General features: G+C 36.0%; 1 protein-coding gene across 4 annotated transcripts; it reads right to left on the reverse strand.

The window, feature by feature from the left end:
* Window positions 1–1,088: 1,088 nt before the first annotated feature.
* Window positions 1,089–21,476, reverse strand: LOC111806683 (P-loop containing nucleoside triphosphate hydrolases superfamily protein). 4 transcript variants are annotated; one of them, XM_087128971.1, is made up of 21 exons: window positions 20,944–21,472; window positions 20,338–20,722; window positions 19,442–19,558; window positions 19,268–19,347; window positions 18,055–18,201; window positions 17,819–17,967; window positions 17,595–17,725; window positions 17,329–17,451; window positions 17,109–17,182; window positions 13,395–13,979; window positions 13,128–13,239; window positions 12,862–12,999; window positions 8,313–8,642; window positions 6,893–7,163; window positions 5,460–6,751; window positions 4,500–4,902; window positions 3,505–4,427; window positions 3,307–3,372; window positions 3,097–3,222; window positions 2,319–2,563; window positions 1,089–2,219 (listed from the first exon to the last, which is right to left on the reverse strand). In XM_087128971.1, exons 1-21 carry the CDS (start codon window positions 21,066–21,068, stop codon window positions 1,265–1,267), a joined length of 6,777 nt encoding a protein of 2,258 aa, XP_086985097.1. In that variant the 5' UTR covers window positions 21,069–21,472; the 3' UTR covers window positions 1,089–1,264. The 4 variants fall into 4 exon arrangements, with proteins under 4 accessions (XP_086985097.1, XP_086985098.1, XP_023547837.2 ...); XM_087128972.1 differs by lacking the exon at window positions 3,307–3,372 and having other exon boundaries at window positions 20,944–21,473; XM_023692069.2 differs by lacking the exons at window positions 20,338–20,722; window positions 20,944–21,472 and adding an exon at window positions 19,784–19,945.
* Window positions 21,477–22,650: the final 1,174 nt, after the last annotated feature.

Here is a 22,650-nt window from a genome sequence, read left to right on the forward strand (position 1 = left end):
AGCGCAATATTTTACAACCCCCCATCCACGTTAAGCACCAACATACTTAAAGTCTACAAATTATGGTCAAAACCATAGAGGGTAGCACGAAAATGCAAACGACAGGTGATCTGCTAAGATAGCATTGGTACTTTTCCTGCTAAATTCCTGCCCTGGAACTCTTCTCGGCGCATGTCCGTCCGAGAGTGTTAGATTATGGAGCCTAATATATACTTAAAGCTTATAGTAAATGATAATATATACTAAATGGTTATATACCACTCTTGATAATAAAACTATCTATAGAAAACTGAACCATATAAATATTTTGTTAGGTAGTACTTCAAACACGGACTTTTAGAATACTTTGTATTCTCTATAAAGGTACATACCATAAGCCATCAATGCAAACCTATAATCGAGATTTCTCCTTACATTTTCTCTGTCGTTTTCTTCATCTAGATCGAGTATATGAGGTTTGTGATCTTAATAGTTGGTATCAAAGTTAGGAGATATTCACTGTGGTCCATGAAGATGGAAAGCTCAAAGATTGAAATGGAGAAGATCTAGATTGAAATGGAGAAGTTAGATGGATCTGATTGTCGTTTCTAGAACATGCAAATTGAAGATATTTGTGCCAAGAAAATTTTTATCAATCCTTGTCTGGGGTGAAACCGGATTCCACGAACACAAAATAGTGAAAGCTCAAGGATCGACAAATTCTAAGGTTAATCCGGTTGGCGTTGTCTAGAAATGTGACGTTCAACATCGTCAAGGAGAAGATAACATCAAACATCAAATCTATTGAAGGCGCTTTCAAATATGTAAAAAAAAAAAAAAAAAAAAAAAAAAAAAAAAAAAAAAAGCAGAATCATAAATCTAAAGATGAATGATTCTATAAATTCAACCAAAGATAGCAAGCTCTAATCCTTAGTGTAAACAGCCAGATTGACTCAGATTTTGGATTCGGGTACATCTTTTTATTTATCTCCAAACAAAGAACTAAGGAAAATTACCTAAAAACTTCTTAACCTTTTCGAACGTGTTTCTTACGGAAGAGATTGGTTAAATTCATCAAATTTTATCGTTCCTCCTATAAGATTGACAAATTTCAACCGAAAACAATTTCTACTTCTTTTATAAGAAATGAACTAAATTTCAAAAACAAAAGACACCACACGAACCTACATGGTGGGTCAATGAACTATATTTCAAAAAGAGGTGCAAGAATGTCATATCCAACCAGAAGTACTCCATAATTAAACCTGAAATGTACAGACAATCATCAGCCTTTTCTTCCCTTTGGTGGTTTCATGTTACCACGAACATTTGGAAGTGAATGAGGCTTTTTATCTGAGATAACCTTCATAGACTTTTCAGATTTCTTCGAAGGAATTAGTGATGAAAAAAGGATAGCATCAACAGCTTCACGCTGTTTTTTCCTTTTCACTATCAATTCTTTTCCACTGTCAGATCGACTTAGTGCATTACTGTCATTATGTTCCTCATTGGAGCTTCCTTCAACCATGGGAGCTGAAGCTTCCATATTACTATCAATGGTATCATGCCGAGGTGCCCCTTTCAATCTTTTTGAGGTCTGTGATATCTGCTGATGATTATCAACGATACCTCGTTCGGAATGATCTAAATTACTCGACTTTTCACGCTCGACTTTCCTCTTACCCCGACTAATATTGATATCTTTCCCTTCCCTTTCGAAGGTTTCTTTCCCACTTCGTTTTGCATGGCGTCTTGCATTAACATTGTCAGTCTTCAGATTTCTTGAACCATTAGCCATAGCCTCTGGATAAGAATTTCTAGGAGTAGCAGTTTTGAATGTTGAATCATATGGCATTTTTACTGATAGAACCAAATTTCTCTCTTTGGCATCCTTCATAAGAGCTCCCCAGTCAGGGTTTACTTGCAAAGTCCTTGAATTTCCTAATACCCAAAGAGAGAGCTTCGCTCGTGTTAGAGCAACATTCATACGTCTAGCATCAGCAACAAACCCGATACCACTCGAGTTTTTCCCAGAAGTAGAATTTGGATCTGCTGCCCTTACAGTGGACAGTATCAGTATATCAACCTCACGGCCTTGGAAACCATCCACGGTATTAAATTCCATGTCAACTATCAAAGAAGCTCCCAATGAATGTGCGAAACGGGACCGCAGAAGTGAAAGCTGACACTTATAGGGAGTTATGATGCCAATTTTTACTCTGCTGAACTCAGTTGGATGGCTGTGATGCATCAAAAATCAAAATTTAAAACGGTAAGCAATAGGCTCTCTCCAAGTATACATAAAAAAATTTGAAATGAAATAAAGAATCATCTACTACCTCTCTTTGAAAAACTTCACTAGCTCAACTGCAGCATCAGCCTCGTGTTCGTTATAGAGTGAAAATGCACCACCACTTTTACTTCGAAGCTCCTTACCGTCCATGATGTCATAGAAAATATATGGTCCCAAACCTATTGTCTCGTGAAACGGTGCCATTTTTTCGGACATCCTATCTCCATTAAGCAATTTTCCATCGTAAAAATGCTGAGAAGGAAAATGACAGATCGCCGGGTGCATCCTATACTGAGAATGATATGGGCATTGTCAGTTAAATGCCTCCAATACCATCTATTTTGAAGCCAAAAAATTGAAGAAGAAAAAAACAACGCATCCTATTTATGTAAGTATGGCATCAGTAGTCCAAAAGAAAGCCCAAGCAAAATATAATCGAAGGGTTTTCTTCTCCTTAGCGGGGTCATCCTTTTACAGAGGCAAAAAAATCCTGTGTAAATCCTTTTATCCTTTTATAGATTGTAGTCCAAATACACTAGCTGGAGATCATTTTTGTAATCCACCAAGGGTGGTTGGAGTTTTTTTTTTTCTTTTTCTTTTTTTCTCCCCTTCTGTCCTTTTCATTCATCAATGAAACTAAAGCATTTTCCTCAAGAAAAAATGATATGGCGGTCATCTTTTTTCTTTATTCAATGAAAAACGTACACTATTATTTTATTGATATAATGAACTAATACAAAAAGAAGGGGGGAAAAGACTATCATTGTAAGTGTGATATATGGAGGCATATGAAAAGATGAAGACAACCGTGCAATTTAATTTACCTGTCTTGTCAACATGACAACTGGATGCCCAGCCCTTTGTAATCGCTCAAACATACTGCATTCATACAAGAACTTACTTGCAACGTTAGAAAGAACAGTTGCAGGCAGCTGCTTCGGATCTCCAACCTTCGATGATAAATTGATGACTCAATATAGATGCTCAACAATGAATGGGAAAGTTGCAAAGTGAATAAGTTAAATATTCCTTACCATTATGCATCTGACCGCACTTGATTTTAAAAGCTGAAGAGGTATTAACGTAGCAGGTTCCAAAGCCTAAAGCAAGAAGGAATGTTTAAAAAAGAATAGGAAAAAGACCAGGCTTAACCAGTCCGCTTAAAACTAAATTCTAGATTGTACTAAAAATGAAAAGAAAAAAGAAACTAACTTCTAGACAAACAAACTTACTTGAGCAGCTTCATCAATCACAACAGCATCAAATAGAGTATTTTCTGATGGACTTCCGAACTTGCAACTTAATATCGGTTCAGCACACACTGCATAAAGGTCTCCACCACAGCCACTTAAAGTACTTACCACTATTTCAGCTTCCCTTAGTATTGACTTTCGTAATTTGTGCTTTAGTGCTTTGACTTCCTCGTAATTTTTCTTCTCAAATGCTTGTGCTATACTAATATCTTTATATATTTGCTTCTTTTGTTCATATAGTTTTCGAAGCATTGATTCTATTTCCTTTAAAGACATCTTTTCATCATCCCCCTTCGAGTTGTCCGCAGAACTTTTGAGATCAGGATTTTCATCCCTCTGGTTAGCACATTCGACTTCATAATATCTAATACGATCTACCAACTTCTCTAGATTACTACGAAGTTCCATAGATGAGTTCGTCCCTAAATCATTTTTCACATCATTAGAACTCATTCTCTCTTCAGCCAACTGCTGATCAACAAGAGTGTCAATAAAGAATGGCAGTGAATTTGGATGAACCGTCTTAGCATTTCCAACTCTGACAAGGTATGGCTTGTACATCTTACCATCAGTGTCATAAAGACCTAGATTGGAAATTCTGGATACCAATTCATCAACCGCTGCATTGGATTGAGCACAAATAAGAACCCTTCTTTTCATGGTACAATCTATTGATTTTAAATTCCTTTGGTTGTCCTCATTCAACTGTCTAGCCAATGCTGCATTTTGCCATGCCCTTGCAATTGCAACAGTCTGGCTAATCTGTGGCCTTGAATCAGCTTGCAAGACATTGTCTTGTTTCAAATTTCTATTAAGAGAAGCTGCAGCATGTTTAGTTCTTGGTGAAGCAGAAGCGAGCAAGGCACTAACAATGGCCAATATAGTTCTCGTCTTTCCAGTACCTGTTAACAGAAAACAAAGAACAATTAGAGAATATCATACCTGCTCAACGTCAGATCCTGAATATCACATACCTGGTGGACCCTGAACGAGTGATAATGGCATGTCATTATTCATATTTCTTGATCCAATGGAAATATCAATTGCTTGGAGTTGACTAACATTAAAGGATGATTTCAATATCTGTTGCAATGGTCGGGTCAGTTTACTTAGATCAACTACTTTGGATTCATCATGAGGAATAGAAGTAGTTTCGGGCTTTAATATCGTTGGAACTATGGGAATATCCTTGATCGATGAAAGTGCCTGAAATTCTCGTAATTGAGGTGTAATGCTCATAATCCGACTTGCATGCCATTTACTACGTTCAATTAGGTTCTTTCTAGCTTGATGTAGTCGAGAAGAGCCATTCAATAAATAGAACCTAATTATGAGCAAATTCATTTTCCTTTTATTATCTCTCTCGCGCCTATCCACCTGAAAAGCAAACAGGTACATTTAGAATCCTTGTTTAAAAGGAAGGGGAGGAGGAAGATCAACAAAATGATGCAGATACTCCAACAATGATTGCAGAGTTCAATTCCTCTATAATCTATCAAGAACCATTCAAGCAGTTATCCTATCTAGTCTCGCTTTCCAGCTTCTAGACAGCAATTAGAATGCATGCAAAGGCCCAGAGTAGATTAAACCATAAGAAAACAGACAAGCAGAACTGAGTGGCACAAAGGCCCAGCCCCCTGCCCAGAGCTGAGTTCAAAACCTCTCAAGCACACACTCTAACGCCCCATGCCCAAGAAACAACCTTTTGCAATACAAACATAACAACCTTTTACAATGAGGTAAGAATCCTAAACCGAGAACAAACCATACAGGACAATGGGTAAAGAAACTAAAAGAACACCCAATATTATTATTCTTCTTCTTACCACAAGAAACACTACGATGCTACAATAAACACTAAGAAGCTACATCACATAATTTATTATTCTCTCCAATTTAATAAATAAAAAGAATTCCAGAGTGCCGTAGAATACCTTTCCAACCATATGTGCACCCTGTGGAGATTTTTGCGGAAGCTCTTTAGAAAGCAAGAGGAGGTCATTTTCAGCAAAGCTTTTAGAAGCCACTGAATTGTTGTCATCATAGGCAAAACGAACAAGATGAAATTCATCAACTCTCTCAACCGATAGTGCAGAAATGCTGCCCAAATACATCTCATCCCAAGAAGACCTCTCTAAAAATGAATTGCGTAACTGAGCTTTAAACTCCTCCAAAATCAACGGCCGAAAAATTTCCACATACTGTTCTGATGATTGAAAACAAACAGGAACCTCTTTTAAGTGTTTAACAGTCTGATTCTTATCTTCACTTACAGATGTCAAACCAATCATGGAAAAGTAATCTAATTCCAATATAGATTTATACCAGTCGTCAAGCCTTGGTGGTTTAAATCTTTTTGCACCTACCATATGCTTACGTAAATTGACAGCTCTGTTCTCAAAAGGTGTTTTAAGTTGGATGACTCGTCGCTTGGGAACAGTGGCGATTGGTTTTGAAATAATTGTTTTCTGGTTTCTGACAGAATTGAGTTCAATTTCCAGTGGATCATCGGCAGCATCAGACACTACTTGTTTCAAAAGAGCATAACCTGCTACAGAAACTGCGGTTTCACAAGATTGACTTTTGCTTTTGGAGCCAGTTGCTTTATTGGGTAAAACCTTCAAATCAATTCTGTCATTTAGAGTAACATGTTCTTTTGGAATGCATTCAGAATCCGTTTTTCTAGGTTTGATATCAACTTCCTTAGATCTCAAGACAGATGACGTTGTTGGTCGGGCTCTTGAATCACCAGAGGCCTGCTCTTTGAATGCAAGCGTAGAGCTACTTTTATCATTTGTTTCTTGGTCTCTATCTACTACATATTTTGAAGGCTCAGTAACCAACATCTTTTTTTCCCCAGAATCATCTCGTGTATCATTTTCATCAATGGGAGCTAATTTACCAACCAATTGACCTACGTCAGATTCAGATAAAAAGGCCCTAGGCGGTGAAATATATTCTTTTGTTTCATCATCTGAAAGAACAATCAATTCACTAGTATTTTCCTTCTTCACCTCTGACCTCTTGGCCAACATCGGCACATCTACATCCTCTACACCAAAAGACTCTGACTTTGAGATGGAAAGCTTGTGGTCAGAGGGGAAGTCTTCAAGCACTAAAGCACTCGATTCCAAATTGGTCTTGGCAATATTGTGCTTTTCGTTCTTGGATAATAAAATCGTGAGGTGCGCTACCTTTTCTGTTAACTCATCCATCACAGCATCATCTAAAGAAAAGTTAAACAAAATCAGTGACAATATTGGGTATACATTATCATAATGAATGGTATAGAACATCATTTCTGTGTGAAAAAAAGGAAGTTTGTAGAGCACAGTTTGCTTTCTTATATGGGGAAAAAAACCCTCACCTAAGGATATAAGGTTTTCAATATCCCTAATTGTTGATGAAGCTGAAAGACAACATGATCCCTTAAAGAAGTTCAGCAACGAAATAACAGCTCGTCTCCAGTAAGTAAGAACAACCTTAAGAGATGACTTTCCCCAGTCCATTAGATCATGAAGCCAATTGAAACCACATGCATTATTCACTGCCATTTTGTTACCAGATGGTTCCATTAATGATGGGTTAAATCGTTCATAAACAATGGGGATGATCTCGAGTAAGCGGACACAGGTCATCTGTAAACAAAGAATAATATGATAAGACAATTTTGCAATCAGTAAACAAGTCTGTCAGTCTATGAGAAGTTAAGTATTAAGATAAGAACTTTCCAACATGAGGAAGTTTGTGAAGAGGTCTGTAGAATTTACTGAATCCATTTCCTCGTCCATGAAACTGAGGGGAAAATTCTTCTTCTTCTTTTTCTTCTTTTGCAGATTCAAAGTTCTTTTCAAAAGAATATTTAAAAGGGATTGCAGAGAGGTCAGTAGAGTTAATGAATCCATTCCCTCATCAATGAAACTGGGAGGGAAAAGAAGTTTTTCTTTTCTTTTTTTCTTTTTCTTCTTTTTTGACATTCCCTTTTCCTTTTTTGCAGATGTGAAGTATGTTTTTACAACAATTCTTAAGAATGTGTTAATTTTCAGAATTATTCCAAACATAGAGTCACTTGTCCACTAAAGAATTCTGTTTTTCTTTCCTTTGTTTTTCACTCTTTCGAGAGTTTGTTTCCTTGAGCAACTGCTTCTTTTCATTTATCCATGAAAATTGTTGAGTCTTGTTCAAAAACTAAAAGAGATGATCTCGGAAAAAATCATTTATTAGTCTCTTGAAAAATCTCTTTAAGCGACAACTTATCCAAACTCATCTTTATAATTGGCAATTTATACTTCTTATAGAAGTGCCTTATTTATTTATTTATTAGCTTTGTAGTTAAGTTTTTCCAAGCATGATTGGGCTGAGAATCTAGTAATCTAGTCTGTGCCTTGTTTGTTTAATGTTCTTAGCAAGCTAATACTTGTGTACTTCTTCATTTCATCAAATGAAAACATTATATTTCTTTTAAAACATATCAATATTTTAAACTACATTATCTTTTACATTGTTTTTATAACCTATAAATTAAAAATAACAAAAATCTAGAAAGCCGCATTAAATTATCATAGAAGAAAATATTTTCTCAGATTTACAGAAAAATTAACCGAATAATCTTTGACAATCAAACAAGCCTCTTAATCCCAAAAGCACTCCATTTGGACACAAAATAGAACAAGAAAACAATCAAGACATTTGTCTTTGAAAGAGGTACGAAGCTCATAATATTGCAGGCTAAAAACGAAACGAACAGATGAGCAGTTATCATCTTAAAAAGTGTAGATTGGACATACTTGACAAAAACTGTAATCGAGAAATGCCTTGCCTTCAACCAATAGCCTCCAAATAGAAGGCCACGCTGCTTTGGATAGTAAAGAACTGAACTGTTGGAGCACTTTCGAATTAACTTTTGAAGTTTGTTTGCCCAAGTTCAGCATGGGTGTATCAAAAACTGGCTGTCTAAGAAATCCCCCTTGAGAAGAGGTATTTGTGACATCCGTATGATTGGATGAATTTCCTGGCAAAGCTGAATGAGGTGAATCACCTTCCTGGAGTAGCTTACGAAGTATGAAAAACAAATGATGCAGATTCTGGAATTTCACAAGGATAGAATCCATTTGAACCTAGACAGTAGAAATGAAATTGCATAAGAACGATCACAAATGGGATGGAATAAAGGCCTCCAACATCACAATCAGAGTTTCAAAAACCAAATTAAAAGTACAAAAGTCTGATCAGCCCAAATACTGCAAGAACCGAGTATTTATTATTGGGCAATTCAATTATTTTCGAACTTAAAACATTTTCGGGGTTTAGGTACTAAATCACATCCCTATGATATGTTCTGTATTAATTGAGGTTAAATGAAATTCTTTTGATACGTTGATGATAGACTCTCGGTAATCAACAATTATCTAGCTACGACCAAACAAAGGGAAGAAAAATTATCAAATGGCTTTATAATAAAAACAACTGACACAACATACTGGGAGCAGAAATTGAAGGAAATTAATAGAAAACGCTGTTGATATAAGGAAGGAAAATTTCCCCTTTGAGTAAGCTCTCTCTGTGTCTTATCGACAAAAAGAAAATAAGGAAAATTGTAAGGTTCCAAGCAATTCAAGAGGTCTAGACTCTCCCAAAATTCTATTTAATCGAAGTCCTCTTAACTTGCTCTATTTATAATCACTCATCTAACAAACCTACCAGCTAATTGTTACCATGCCCTGATAACACCATAGTAACCAACTTATCCCAACTGCATCATTATTCTCCCCATGAAACACACCTAATAGCTGAGGTCAAGGTACAGTATTTGCATGATACCAATTCCTTCCCAATTCTTGGTGTTGTTATTGGAGTAATTCTTTTTCTTTTTTTCTCAAAGAACCCAATAATGGGTAAATATTAGACATGAAAAGTTTCAGCAAGGAAACTAATTATAAGAGGAAAGGATATTGAAAAATACTCACAGATAAAGAACAATAAAAACATTAAAATACTCAAAGTTGGGTTGTATATCGAATGCAAGTCAAACTTGGAACTGAATTTATCAAAGTTTGTCATCAGTAACGTTTTGGTGATAATGTCAGCAGTTTGACGGCGAGATAGAACATAGTTTAGCCTCATTGTGCTATTGTTGAACTTCTCGATATATGAAATGACAATTTATCTTTAGTGGTTCGTTCTATCATGATGAATAAGATTTCTTGTTATTGATTAATGCCTGATTATCACAAAATATTTTGAATGAACACAGGGTTTCTCTCTTTAGTTCTTTCAAAAGCTTTTTAGTCCACATACCTTTACAAATTTCCAAAACTAGGGCTCAATATTCAGCTTCTACATTACTTGCAACAATTATTTGCTTTTTGCTTCTCCAAAAATTTCCCCAAACATAAGAGCAATATTCAGATGTATAGCTTTGGTCAATTAATTCTCCAGCCAAACTGGCATTAGTATAGAGTTCAACCATTCTAGAATTTTTCAACAATAATCCATCACCTAGAGTGCCTTTCAAGTATCTTAAAATTCTATTCACAACCCTAAGATAATATTCATTTGGACTATTCATATACAGACTAACAATACTAACTGAGTAAGCAATGTATGGTCTGGTATGTGACAGGTAAATTAACTTTTCCACAAGTCTTTGATACATGTGCTTGCTAATTATATATTCTTCACTCTGGTTTTGAAATAAAATCAGATCCATAAAGGTTGCAGCCGGCTTACACACAAGATTTCCTATCTCCTTTAGTAAGTCTAGAATATACTTCAAGAATTGTTTTCAAATTATAGATCTCCCTAAGATAATCTCATGTAGTGATAATATCATCTACATACACAATTAAGGTTACAATTTTTCCATCTGAGGATTTTATGAACAAGGTATGATTAGCCTGAGATTAATAATAACCACTTTTAACCATAGCTATGGAAAATTTGTCAACCGAACCACGAGGAGATGTTTTTAGTCTATACAATGGCCTTCTCGACCTGCATAGGCTTTTATTAGACTTGTTCTCCATTGCAGACGGGGTCTGCATATAAACTTCTTCGATATCATCATCATTATTGACATCAAGTTGACAAAGCACCCATCTTGATTTAAGAGCTTTTTAAGTGTCTTCAATTTACCCATAAAATGATACCCTTCCCATCTACCATGAACCTTTACCTGCCACCACAAAGGAAGAGTGGATTTAAAAGAAGGATGATCCAACTACATATTCTCAGACCGGTAATGACATGGCCCCCAACTAGGGGAACCAGAATCCAAAAATAAAGGTCAATGATCAAATGTAACTCTAGGACCTAGGGCTAACGTCTGTTGAGAACCCTTTAGACAATAAGAACCTATGGGTTCTACTTAAGGCTCTAACATTAGACAGGAATATCTTCCATTCACTAAAAGTGGATCAAAGAGCTCACACTCATCAATGAAACGAAAACACCCTTCACAACATCCAAAGAATGGAGCAAATCCCATCCCAGAGGATTAAGATGCCCTATGTAGTCTCCACCGACTCTAAACAGACCCACTTGATCTTCCTTCTACCCCAACGGAAATTCATCAACTCCTTGGAAAAGCTACCTTTCTTTGCTTCCACCAGAATTATAATATATGGGTTCTCCTTATTAAGAACGTCCTTAACTAACCTCTGCTTTTTCCTCCCCCTGACCTCTAACGTTCCAAGATATCACTTTCATTGTGACAATGCTTGAACCCCTGATTCAAATGAAGCCTTTCTACCTTCATAATTTATAGTGCACGTACTATCCTCCCTGGAAACAACTTGAAGGTTTGTTGAGGCTTGAGAAGACCAAACTGAAGACCCTCCATTAAAAGCAAAAGTAGGGAGATCACATGAACATCTAGGACAAGGTAAAGGTCCTTGCTCCCCCCACCACACCAACTACTCCATTGGTCAAAAGATGGCAACCTACTGAGGAACCACCACTCGGAGGTGGAAGGAGAAAGAACTAGAACACTCCCCTCTGAAGGCTAAATCATAGGAAGAACCATAGCTCAACCAAAAATGGGGGGATGGGATGGGTGGAGCTGAAGAGAGGGAGACATTGGTGGAAAGAAAGCCCCACTCCCCCTACAAGAGGCCAGGCCTAGACAAGGGAGCCTAAACAGACAAGAAAAGTCCACATCCCCCACAGCCTCCAAAGTAGGAGACAAAGCGAGAAAAGGAAAGCATACTTCTCCGACCTTTACATCAGAATTGGCCTCAGAAGAAGGATGTAAGGGGCTAATTGATTAGTAAGACTCTCCAAATGCCAAGAGATGGGCCAACTGATTAGTAAGATTCTCAAAGACCATAACCTATGTCACTACACCCAACAGCTTCTTATCACTCTCCTCAACAAACAACAACAGAAGATTGCAGTGATCATCTTCCTTGAGCATCAACGAGACAGGAAAGGATTCATTTCTTGCGTAGCTAACAATCAAGGAAACTGAGACATAACCATCATGGCCAACTCTGAAATCTGGAAAATCAAATTGTTTGAAGACATCTCCCCCTTGCGCTCAACTGACTACCCACCCAAGGGTAGAGGATACAGCTCACAGCCAAAATAAAATCAGGTTTTTTACTTCCATCTTCTTCAATCTTGTCAAAACAAAATCTCTCAATCATTTTGAGGGAGAAATTAATAGAAAAAGTTCCTAAAGAAAGGAAAATTACAACATTTTAAGCCCTATGAGGAGCTTGAAAATTTATTCCTCAAAATCTGCTTAGTTCCTCCTAGTCCTAAATTATCTTATTTGCAACCGCCCCACTCTAACAAACATTGCTATTAGCTACAAGTATATCCCTAATAATACCACAATGACAATCTTATCAAATCCTATAGCACACTAAATAGGGATCCAGCACCCTGAGACAACATAAGCAATGTAGAAAACGTACTTGATTAAAGGAGCAAAGAGAATGCAGAAAAAGCAATATCCATGTATATAAAAAAATTAGGATGTATGACACACATGCATGTTAGAGAGATAGTGCTAGTAAATTTGGCGAACTTTGAACAGCGAATTTGGCTACATAATTAACTAAAGTTTTATTCCAATAAGAAATACAGATGCAAATTTAAGTATCAATGAGAAAGAGAATACAAATAGATTTAAATTAAATAATAACCGAGAGATACTGCTAGTAAATTTGGAAAATTTTGAACAGCAAATTTGGCTACATAATTAACTGAAGTTTTATTCCAATAAGAAATACAGATGCAAATTTAAGTATCAATGAGAAAGAGAATACAAATAGATTTAAATTAAATAATACCTATAAATTATAACCTAGCTCACATTAGAGTTACAATTACCAGTTTCAAAGCATGTCTCATGCCCAGAAAGACGGCAGATAATGAGTCCTCGGAAGAACAAAGAAACTCCAAACCACAAGAGAGACCCTTTGTGTTTGAAATTTGTTCCAAGACATGCTTTCCAAACTGCCTGACATTCTGAATAAAAACAACATATCCATATTTGTGCACTTTTTGGATAAGAATAAAAATGAAACGGAAAAGGATAAACAGAAGACTTAGAATCATTTTTAAAAAGGGAACAAAAGAAAAAGGTAATACATTACATCACTACAATCATAAAGTGAAAGGATCAGACTTTCCCCCATTCTAGGCTCCCAAGTCCACTGCTTCCTCAGCTCTCCTTGCCCAAACAGAACTAAGAAATGGGCAGTCAACCTGAAACAGTAAACTAAAATGAACCAAGTATTATAGAATCTGTCACCAATTAGATAAAGCACAAACGTACTAGAAGCGCTGCAGAATAGAACTAATTTTAAAAAGTAACTCTGAACAGCTCAAAATAAATTTTACACGTAGATGAATGCCAAAACCTGTTAAATGTTTTTAATAAAGGAAGCAACATTGTGCACACTTTTAGTGAGTTTTTTGACTCTTTCCCATCCCCACCGTCATCTGAACCAGTTGGCACCTTCCATCCCAGTGAACTGGAGATTTCGAAAGAAGACGATATCCAAGTTCTCAGTGGAAGTTCACCTTCAGAAGTGATTTCAGATTCTACCATAGAAAAACGTGATCGAGCCCAGAATATGGCTTTCGAAAACGATACTGGCAGAACCAAGGGGTCAATATCAACCAGAACATCAATCCATAACATAGGAATGCACATCCACTGTTTAAATTCTGTCGAAATTATATTGCTCTGCAGACTGAATCCACCCCAACAATCATCATCCATTTCATTGGGAGCAAAAATAAGTACATTCTCATCTTCAGCAACATCGAAGTTATGGTTCATGTTACTTTCACTGGAAAGCGGTACTATACAACTATCCAGCATTGAATGTATCAATGCAGCAGCATCTGATACTATAATAGATTGTATAAGCTCAAATGCCGGTTGCCTCAGTGAGCTGTGAAGAGAAGAATCCTTCAGTGATGACACAAGAGAAGGGCCCCTGGTCAATGAAAAAATGACAACACGAGTCACACAATCTAATAGTGACTTGAAGAATAACATCTATATTACATTAAATAGTGATCAATCAAATCTGTCGTCATGTAATTTCTTTGTCGGCTACACAATCTAATAGTTAAGTTAAATGCTATAACAACTATCAATTAATTTCCCCTACTAAGTACATGTGCCAGCCTCCTTGGACCAACACTGACCAGGATTTGAATCTTATACACTTCGGTTGGCTCCTCATAATTTGTCCAAACTAAGCCTCGTGTCTGCAACCTTACAGATATCACTAAGATTTTCAAAGACCAAATTCAAATTATTGAAGAACGTACTTACAATAGGAATCAAGTGGGGTAGACATGTATGCATGCATGGGCGCACACACATATATATTTGAACGAGGGGCAACTTCTTATTGATATAACGAAAAGAGACTAATGCTCAGATGATAAAACTTCAAAATGGAGTGGAAGACAATAAATGAAAGCAAAATAGAAACACAAAATTACAATGGAAAGATAAAAGCATTCCAATTAATACATAAGTACTGTAACGAGAAATCAACAAAAGAGTTGGAAAGGGAGTACCATACGGTATGTGTGTGTATAAGAACACACATAGGTAACTGTTCTAATACGTCTCATCAATACAACAGACCTATAGCCAACACAGATTATTAAATATGACAAGGTGCCAAAAACACTACAGCAACTATCTGCAAGCAAGATGAATCCTATGTGTAATACGTCTCATCAATACAAAAGACCTATCCAGCAAAAATAAAGTATGACAAGGTGCCAAAAACATTAGAGCAACTATCTACAACCAAGATTATTCCTTTGTTTGAGAGTAAAATAAGGACAGTATATGGAAAGCAATCCTAAACAAAGTAAATTGGCAACATCTTTGAACAGCATATCTAAATGAATACATGCCAGATCACATAACTTACAACTCTAAGGATTAGCCACCCCTTCAAGATTCTGAAGGTAGACATAATTGCCAAAAACTACCATCTTGCTCAAATTCTTTAATCAAATACAAAAGGTTTACAAGTTTGCTTCTATCAGAGGAAGCAAAAGATATCTTAATTGTTCACAGACCAGAGGTGAGCGGGACAAAGCCAATTCTTCCTGCCCACCCTGTCTTTCTCTCTCTACCTTTAATATATAAAAAGAAATTTGATTGATAAATGAAATAAAAGAATACCAAAAAGCTTAGGAGTTAATTCTCTAGTGGCTAGTGTTTATAACATAATTGCAAACGATAATTAATTAATTAATTAATTTAGTACACCAATATGAGGCTAAAAGCAAAATATAAAACCATAGGTAAGCTCACTCGCAATCTTCAAAGTTAAAACCATAGGTATACATCCCTTTTTTTTTTTTTTTTTTTTTTTTTTTTTTTTTTTTGGTGATAAGAGACAATTTCATTGAGGATTGAAGTTTACAAAAGGGATGTATTATCCACGGTGTTTACGACATTCTCAATTTACAATGAGGGAGGTATAACTATAGAAAGTAAAAATATTAGACAGTTTACATCAAGATATAGCTTGGTAAACAAAATTGTCAAAAAGTTTTGTGAAGGTCTATGCCTTTTCTGCAAATATTCTCTTATTTCTTTCTTTCCACAAATTCCAAAAGAAAGTCATGATGAGGTTTTTTTCAAAGTAGGGTTTTTGTATACTTGAAAGGGTGGTACATTAAGGCCATATCAAAAAGATTCTATACCTCCCTAGGAAATGTGAGATGTCATCCGAATATATTGAGAATCGTTGTCCATAAATTCTAAGCGTATGTGCATCGCATAAACAAGTGGCTTTGTGATTCATTTTCTTTCTTGCATAATTGACACCAATTTGGAGAAAGAGTGGTGTAAGACATTCTTTTTTGAAGATTTTCACTTGTGCTAATGGCTTTATGCGCTATTTCCGAAAGGAAGAACTTCACCTTTTTAGGCTGATGTCCTTTCCATATTGTCTTTGCTAGCGTGGAATTTATTGCTTCTACTTTTTTCCCCATGTCCATCATCAAGGATTTTGTAGAAAAGACCCCGTCAACGCCAAGGAACCAAGTCAGTGAGTCTGCTTTGTTTAACAATCCCACAGGGGCAAGTTCAAGGCTTAATTCGGCCTATTCTGTTGCTTCATTATCCCTTAAATTCCTACCAAGCTTTAGGTCCCAAAATTTGTTGACAACATTCTACGTTTCTTTAATCGTGGCTTTTTTGCTATGAGAGAGCCTGTACATGGATTTTTTGCTATGAGAGAGCCTGTATAGAAGTGGATACCTCAAGGCTAGTGTGGTGTTTTCAATCCATGGGTCGGTCCAAAATGATGTGTTTCCTCCATCACCCACCTTATAGCAAGTTCGGTTGGTGATGAAGTTTTGATGTTCCTTTATGTACTCCCAAGGCCCTTTTGTAGAAGATGGAGGGGGTGATTTTTGTTTCATGTAGGAGTATATTTAGCCTTTATAAGATTTCTCCACAAGGCCTTTTCTTCATGATGATATCTCCATATCCATTTGGCAAGAAGAGCTTTGTTCTTCTTCCTTACCGAGAGAAGACCGAGGCCTCCCTTTTCTGTTGGGAGGTTTATAATATTCCATCGAACAAGGTATGGGTCATCTTTCCACAAGTAGTTTCTGAATAATCTTTCTATATTTGCGGCCACTTTTTGTGGCATTTCAAATAGAGACAAGTGGTAAGTGGGGAGGTTGGATAATGTGGCTTGTATTAGGGTGAGTCTTCCGCCTTTTGAATAATGTGGCTTGAAAATTCTCTCTCAATCTTCTTATTTCTAATCACACCTCCAAACTAACTTCATGGTCCCTATCATAGTGCTTGTGCACCCACAAAAATTCACCCTACAAATCAATTACATGCAGTCTAATATTAAGCTGGCACTTTCCCCATGATTTGTTCATTCCCCCATTTTCTTGGTATTTTCATGCGTCTTCCTCTGCTTTGCATGTAGAAATTTAAGCTTAGGCTTATGACCCAAATGCATAAATTTACATAGCAGGGAACATAGATATCAGATAGTTCAGATCGAATGGGAGAGAAAAATATATAGTCCACATTTTAAATCAAAGTTAGAACGAGGCTAACTCACCACATATGTGCGCACTCAAAAGGGGGGCATGGTGGATTCATCTTATAACCTCGATGAACAATTTGAAGAGCTATCTGAAAATAAAGTCTAGCAATAAATTTACATTCATAAATACATATACATACAACCAAAAAATATTAATATGTGCATGTGAAACACAATTCTGAATTGTTGAATAAAGAAATTAGTATGACCATTCATGGGGGAGAAAAAAACCAACCTGACAAGCCTTCTGCCTGGTTAGGACACTAAAATTACTGCTAACTGGCACTTGATGAAGAAGGAAATAAAGAAAATGCCTACGTTGCTTTTCATGTTCCCCATCTTGCAATGCCTCGAGAGACTGGATGCATAGCACATTTAAGGTCAGTAATGAGAATGAACTAAATTGTAAAAAGAATAAAATAAAAATAAAAAGATATATCAATAGCAACAAAAATAAAAATGAAGGTCAAATAAACTTAGCCAAAGGCCCCAAATACTTGCCCGCAAAAACGGCAGAAAAAGATCAAAAATATCTTTATGACTTTTCTCATTTCGAGTGTGGAAGCACTGACCCAATAAAGTGTTGCGCATCACACTGGGAGATAATGTAGACCTCAACCAAAGCTTACAGCCTTAAAGGACATTTGTTAAGAAAAATTGTTAAAACCTGTACAATTTACTGCAAACTCACGCACAAATGAAAACAGTGAAAAAATGGCACTGACCAAGCATCTCAAAGAGTAGTCTTAAGCATGAAACTGCATGAGAGAATTCAAGTGAATCGCTACTTATATGATTAAGTACAATGTCAAGAAAAATGGGATAACGCTCCAATATCCCTTCTTCAAAGGCAGGAGGCTCCAAGAATCCAAGCCTTCAAAAAAAAAAAAAAAGTATATAAGAAGCAAAAGAGGAAAAAAAATATCATAATTATATCAAAGGTTTAGCAACCACTTCCTACAATGACTTGATCCCAAGCCATACAGATAAACGGTCTAGCTGTACTCTTGGCCTTAGAATCTGAGAAGTTGATGGCAGAACTTCTGTTTCCAGAAAACTTATAAATTTCTTAAGCAAAGGCTGCAAAGGTTCCAAATCTGTCGCCATCCTACAACCAGGAGAACATATTCAAAAAGTCTTAGTCCTGCATTTTGAGTGCTAAGAAACAAAGGATAACATGCGCTGATACTTCAAGTTCGCGCACGGATTTGTAAGATACAAAAAGAAAAAAAAAAAAAAAAGGATAATGATGAGAAATAAGTTTAAAAACGTCTTGTTTCCTCCCCCCCCCCCCCCCCCCCCCCTTTTTTTTTTTTTTTTTATAAGAGACAATTTCATTGATGAGTGAAATTTACAAGAGGGATGTATAATCCATGATGTTTACAAAATACCTTCCCAATTTGCAATGAGGGAGGTATAACTATAGGAAGTAAAAATATGAGACAGTTTACACCAAGATATAGCTTGGTAAACAACATTATCGAAAAGTTTTGTGTAGGTCTATGTCTTGTTTCCTCCCCTATATAAATTAGTCTTTATGTAATATAAAATAATATCTTAATGGCCACCTTAATATGATTGATTTTTATGAGTTGAGAAAATTCAGTGTCTTGGCATGGATCGTGCTTAATGGCCATCTTAATATGATTGATTTTCTCTAGAAAAAGCTTCTATCTTCAGCCTTGCAGCTCTCTTGATTAGTAGTTCATCTTTAGTAATTCCTTGGTTAATGTTTTCAAATTTCCTTTCTAGATTTTAGTTCTTAATTTACTTTAAATTCTCTATAAATAGGGAATTACTCTCTTGCACCCATTACACTTCAGTCATAATAAAGATGCTTTAATAATCAAACTTTTTGTGGAAAAACTCTCCTTTGTCCCTTAAGCTACTCCAATTTGGTATCAGAGCGATCTTTTGGGTCAACTTTGCTTGCAGCAGGAGCAAGACCAACAAACTCATGTTAACACAGATCGCAAGATGAAGATTTATGAATTGTGCTCACTGTACAAAATCTTTCATGTTTGGATGAAGTACTCTACTCTAACATCAATAAACAACAATAACTGATATTAGGTTTTTACCGAATGCAGTAGTAATCATCAACAAAATAATAGGATTGGTAATAGATTTCACACGGTTAAACAGATGGATGACTAAGTCTTGGTGAAAGGTACCTCAGTTTACCCATTGCTGCAGATAAGCGATGTCCTACAGAACGCACTCTTCTACTGAAAAAGAATAGGGTATACACACCCTGACAGACAATGTGCACAAAATAAGAATCATAAAGAGAATATTTCTTGTTAAAAAAACAAAGGACAAAATCATTAGGTATTCCTCTTTAGTACCGGAAACTGTTGCTGACCATCCAAAGCAAGTTCATGAATATCATCTACAGATTCGATAAACTTCCCAAATTCAGTGAACAGCAATTGATCCTCCAGAAGGACAGGAAACATCAGAACCTGTTAATAAGACCAAAACTTGTGCAGTCACTACACGTGTGGATACGACTGCATAATATTGTGGAAGGATTGCAACTTTCCAATCATACATTTGCAAATATTACAACGAGAAACGATTACAACAGCATGTATCCATGTAGTAATGATACAATATGAAACAAGTATAGATATTCCTTAGATGTCTCGACAAGAATCTTTATGTAGCAAACATTATCGCAAAGAAACCTTAGCAAATGAAGGTGATAGAGAAGATAACAAGAGTCTTCAGCATCCTCCAATACCCACACCATGTAAATTTGCAATGGACACAAGAAACCGTCAGTAGATACCATTTACAGAATGCCTTCTCAACCAGCCAAACAATTCATGAAACCAAAGATTAAATCCAAAAAATATATCAGCATTTTTTTTTTTTTGTAAGCAACCAAACTTTCATTAATAGATATGAACGAATGCACAAGGGCATAAAAAAAATCTACAAAAAAAGAGTCCAAATAGACAAATGAATTAAACGAAGCTCATAATTACAAAATGATCAGATAACAAACGCCCATAAGGATGTATTAAACCTGGCTACCTCTCAAACCTCTTCTTAAAATCTCTCAATCTGCCTACAAAATTTTGCTATTTCTCCCTAAAAATGTATCAGCATTTGAAATTGTATATCAAGTCAGAAGTAACAAGGAAAATATTGAAAGTGAGAAGCTATCACTGAGATGTGTGTTAGAAAAATAGGTAATAGAGGGTGGGGATGGGGATGGGGCCAGAAATGGACAAACCTCATATACGATACTGACAACTTCAGTATTATCCTGTGCAGCATCATATTCATTCTGGGATATTCTGTGATTGATATTTCTCAAGTACTGAGTGACCCTTTCCTCGTCAAGTCTTCTCAATACATCAAGAAGGGGTCCAATAGAACTCAACTCGTACTCCAAACTATACATATCTTTGGCTTCATGATGCTGGCAGATGCACTGTATACAGTGCTGCATCTCCATAGAGATCCTCTTCCATAGGCGCCTGAGAGGAGAGTCATGGCTTTCATCTTTGAAATAATTGTAAAATGTTTCCAGAAGAGGCCCCATTACTTCCCAAGAGCCACACCAAATGTGATTGTCTTGGGGCAAACTAATCAAAAAAGTGAAGGCATCTGCGAACCTGACAGAACAAGAACAAAGTAGAGCAACTTAACTTGAAAAGACGCGAAACATTCTAAACTTGAGAAAACACAGAAAATAGCAAAATTGCAATATGTAACTTAATAATAATGATGCCGCAAAAATGTCAATGGGATAATTAGAGTCCTGTTCTAGCAACATTTGCAGTGAGTTAAAGAGGAAAGGCAGAGTTGGGCAGGTGGATGAGAGGCAAAGACATACCATTCCTCTTTAAGCTGGTTAAAACGATGAGGTTGTAGGTGTGAGCCATGGCCGGTATCGTCTTCTTCCTCGATGCTTCGCCAGCGGGCCAATAGTTGTGTCTTCGTAAGCGCCATCGAAGTCATTGACCGGAGACGGGGTGTGGAAGTGGAATTAGGATAAGAAAGTGGGAAGCAAGTTGAGAAGGGAATCCATGGCGGTGGATGATTGGGATTCGGAAAGAGGGTCTTGTTCTCGTTTGGTTAATTTTGTTCCTGGATGGCCGGAAAATGGAAACCGCAGACACAAGTTCAGAGTGAAAACAAAATAAAAGTCCGTTGATCAACAAAGCCCAGTGAGGGAGTCAGGTGATGGTGATGGTGACGTGACGGTACCGGTGCGCCGTTGCCGGTGCCGGCGACGGTGGGAAGATGAGATTGCACGATAAAAAATCAGTCGCTTTCTCAGTCTCACTCCGCGGTTGTGGGCGCGGGAAACGAAACGAAAGAAAATGGAAGAAATGGAAACACCGTATCGCACCCTAAAATTGTTCTTCCATATCTTAATTCCTATACTCTTCAAACAAAATATTTTATTTTTTTTTATTTTTTAAATTTTATATATATATTTATTTATTTATTTATTCATTTTTAAAATTTAAATGACTTTCAAACAGAGCTTGAAAAGGTCTTGTCACAATTTTTTTTTTTTTTTTTTTGTCAAAATCTATTAAAAAAAACATGAGATTTTTTTTTTTTTTTTGGAATTTGTAGCAAAAATCAAAAGTTCACGAGAGTAAATGCATTAAAAAAAAGGGGCAAATTTTAGGTGATACTACGGTTAGTGGCGAACTTGCGTTGAGAAAAAAAACGTAGCCTATATGCCATGAGAAGGTTACAATTCTGAACATGTGGTACTAATTAGCGAGCGTCTGGTATATGAAGATATTTATACTTCTTTCCACATACGGAAATATGAAATTCAGACTCAAGTGACAAGCCACAGACCGGAAAGAATTACTAATGAAATCCCACATCTAGAAGCCCGTCTACTTCGAAATTTAGACAAAAATGGAATTGTGATGCTAGAATCGTGGATGGAGACAGACGATATTGTAAATTGTGAATGTTACAAATTTTTTTTTGTTTTGGTTCTTGTTTTATTTTATTTTTTCTATTTCTTTAATTTGATTTTTACAAATATGATTTGATTAAATTTATATAAGTAATAGCACATTCAAACTAATTATGGTATTTAGTTATATTTACTTAAAATGGAACATTATTAGCATTATAAATTATCTATTTACTTAATTAATTTATATCAACAATGTTTATAATTGACAGTAATCAATTATCTGCTTAATACCTTGATTAATAATTTACATTTGAAAGATATACTAAATTTTGCAATTTCAATTTTATATGTAATAGTTTCGTTAATTTAAAAATTTTAAAATATCAAATTTTTAATTTTAATTTGAAAATTTTACGATAAGATAAATCGGTAAATTTAAACTGATAATTTTAATAATAAATGGATTGATTGAGTCGTGAAACAATTTCGAGTTATTTGTGATACCAAATGTAACGCCTGTAATTTTTTTTAGTCTAATTAGTGACGTCACTTCATGCATGTTTTAATCGTGGTTATATTCGGTTCAAAACAATAAATTAAACATAGTTTTGAATATAAAATAAATTGCATTAAAAACATCTATAAAGTACT

The sequence above is a fragment of the Cucurbita pepo genome, chromosome 12 (genome assembly GCF_057944985.1).
Source record: "Cucurbita pepo subsp. pepo isolate OVF chromosome 12, ASM5794498v1, whole genome shotgun sequence".
Classification (NCBI taxonomy): Eukaryota; Viridiplantae; Streptophyta; class Magnoliopsida; order Cucurbitales; family Cucurbitaceae; genus Cucurbita; species Cucurbita pepo.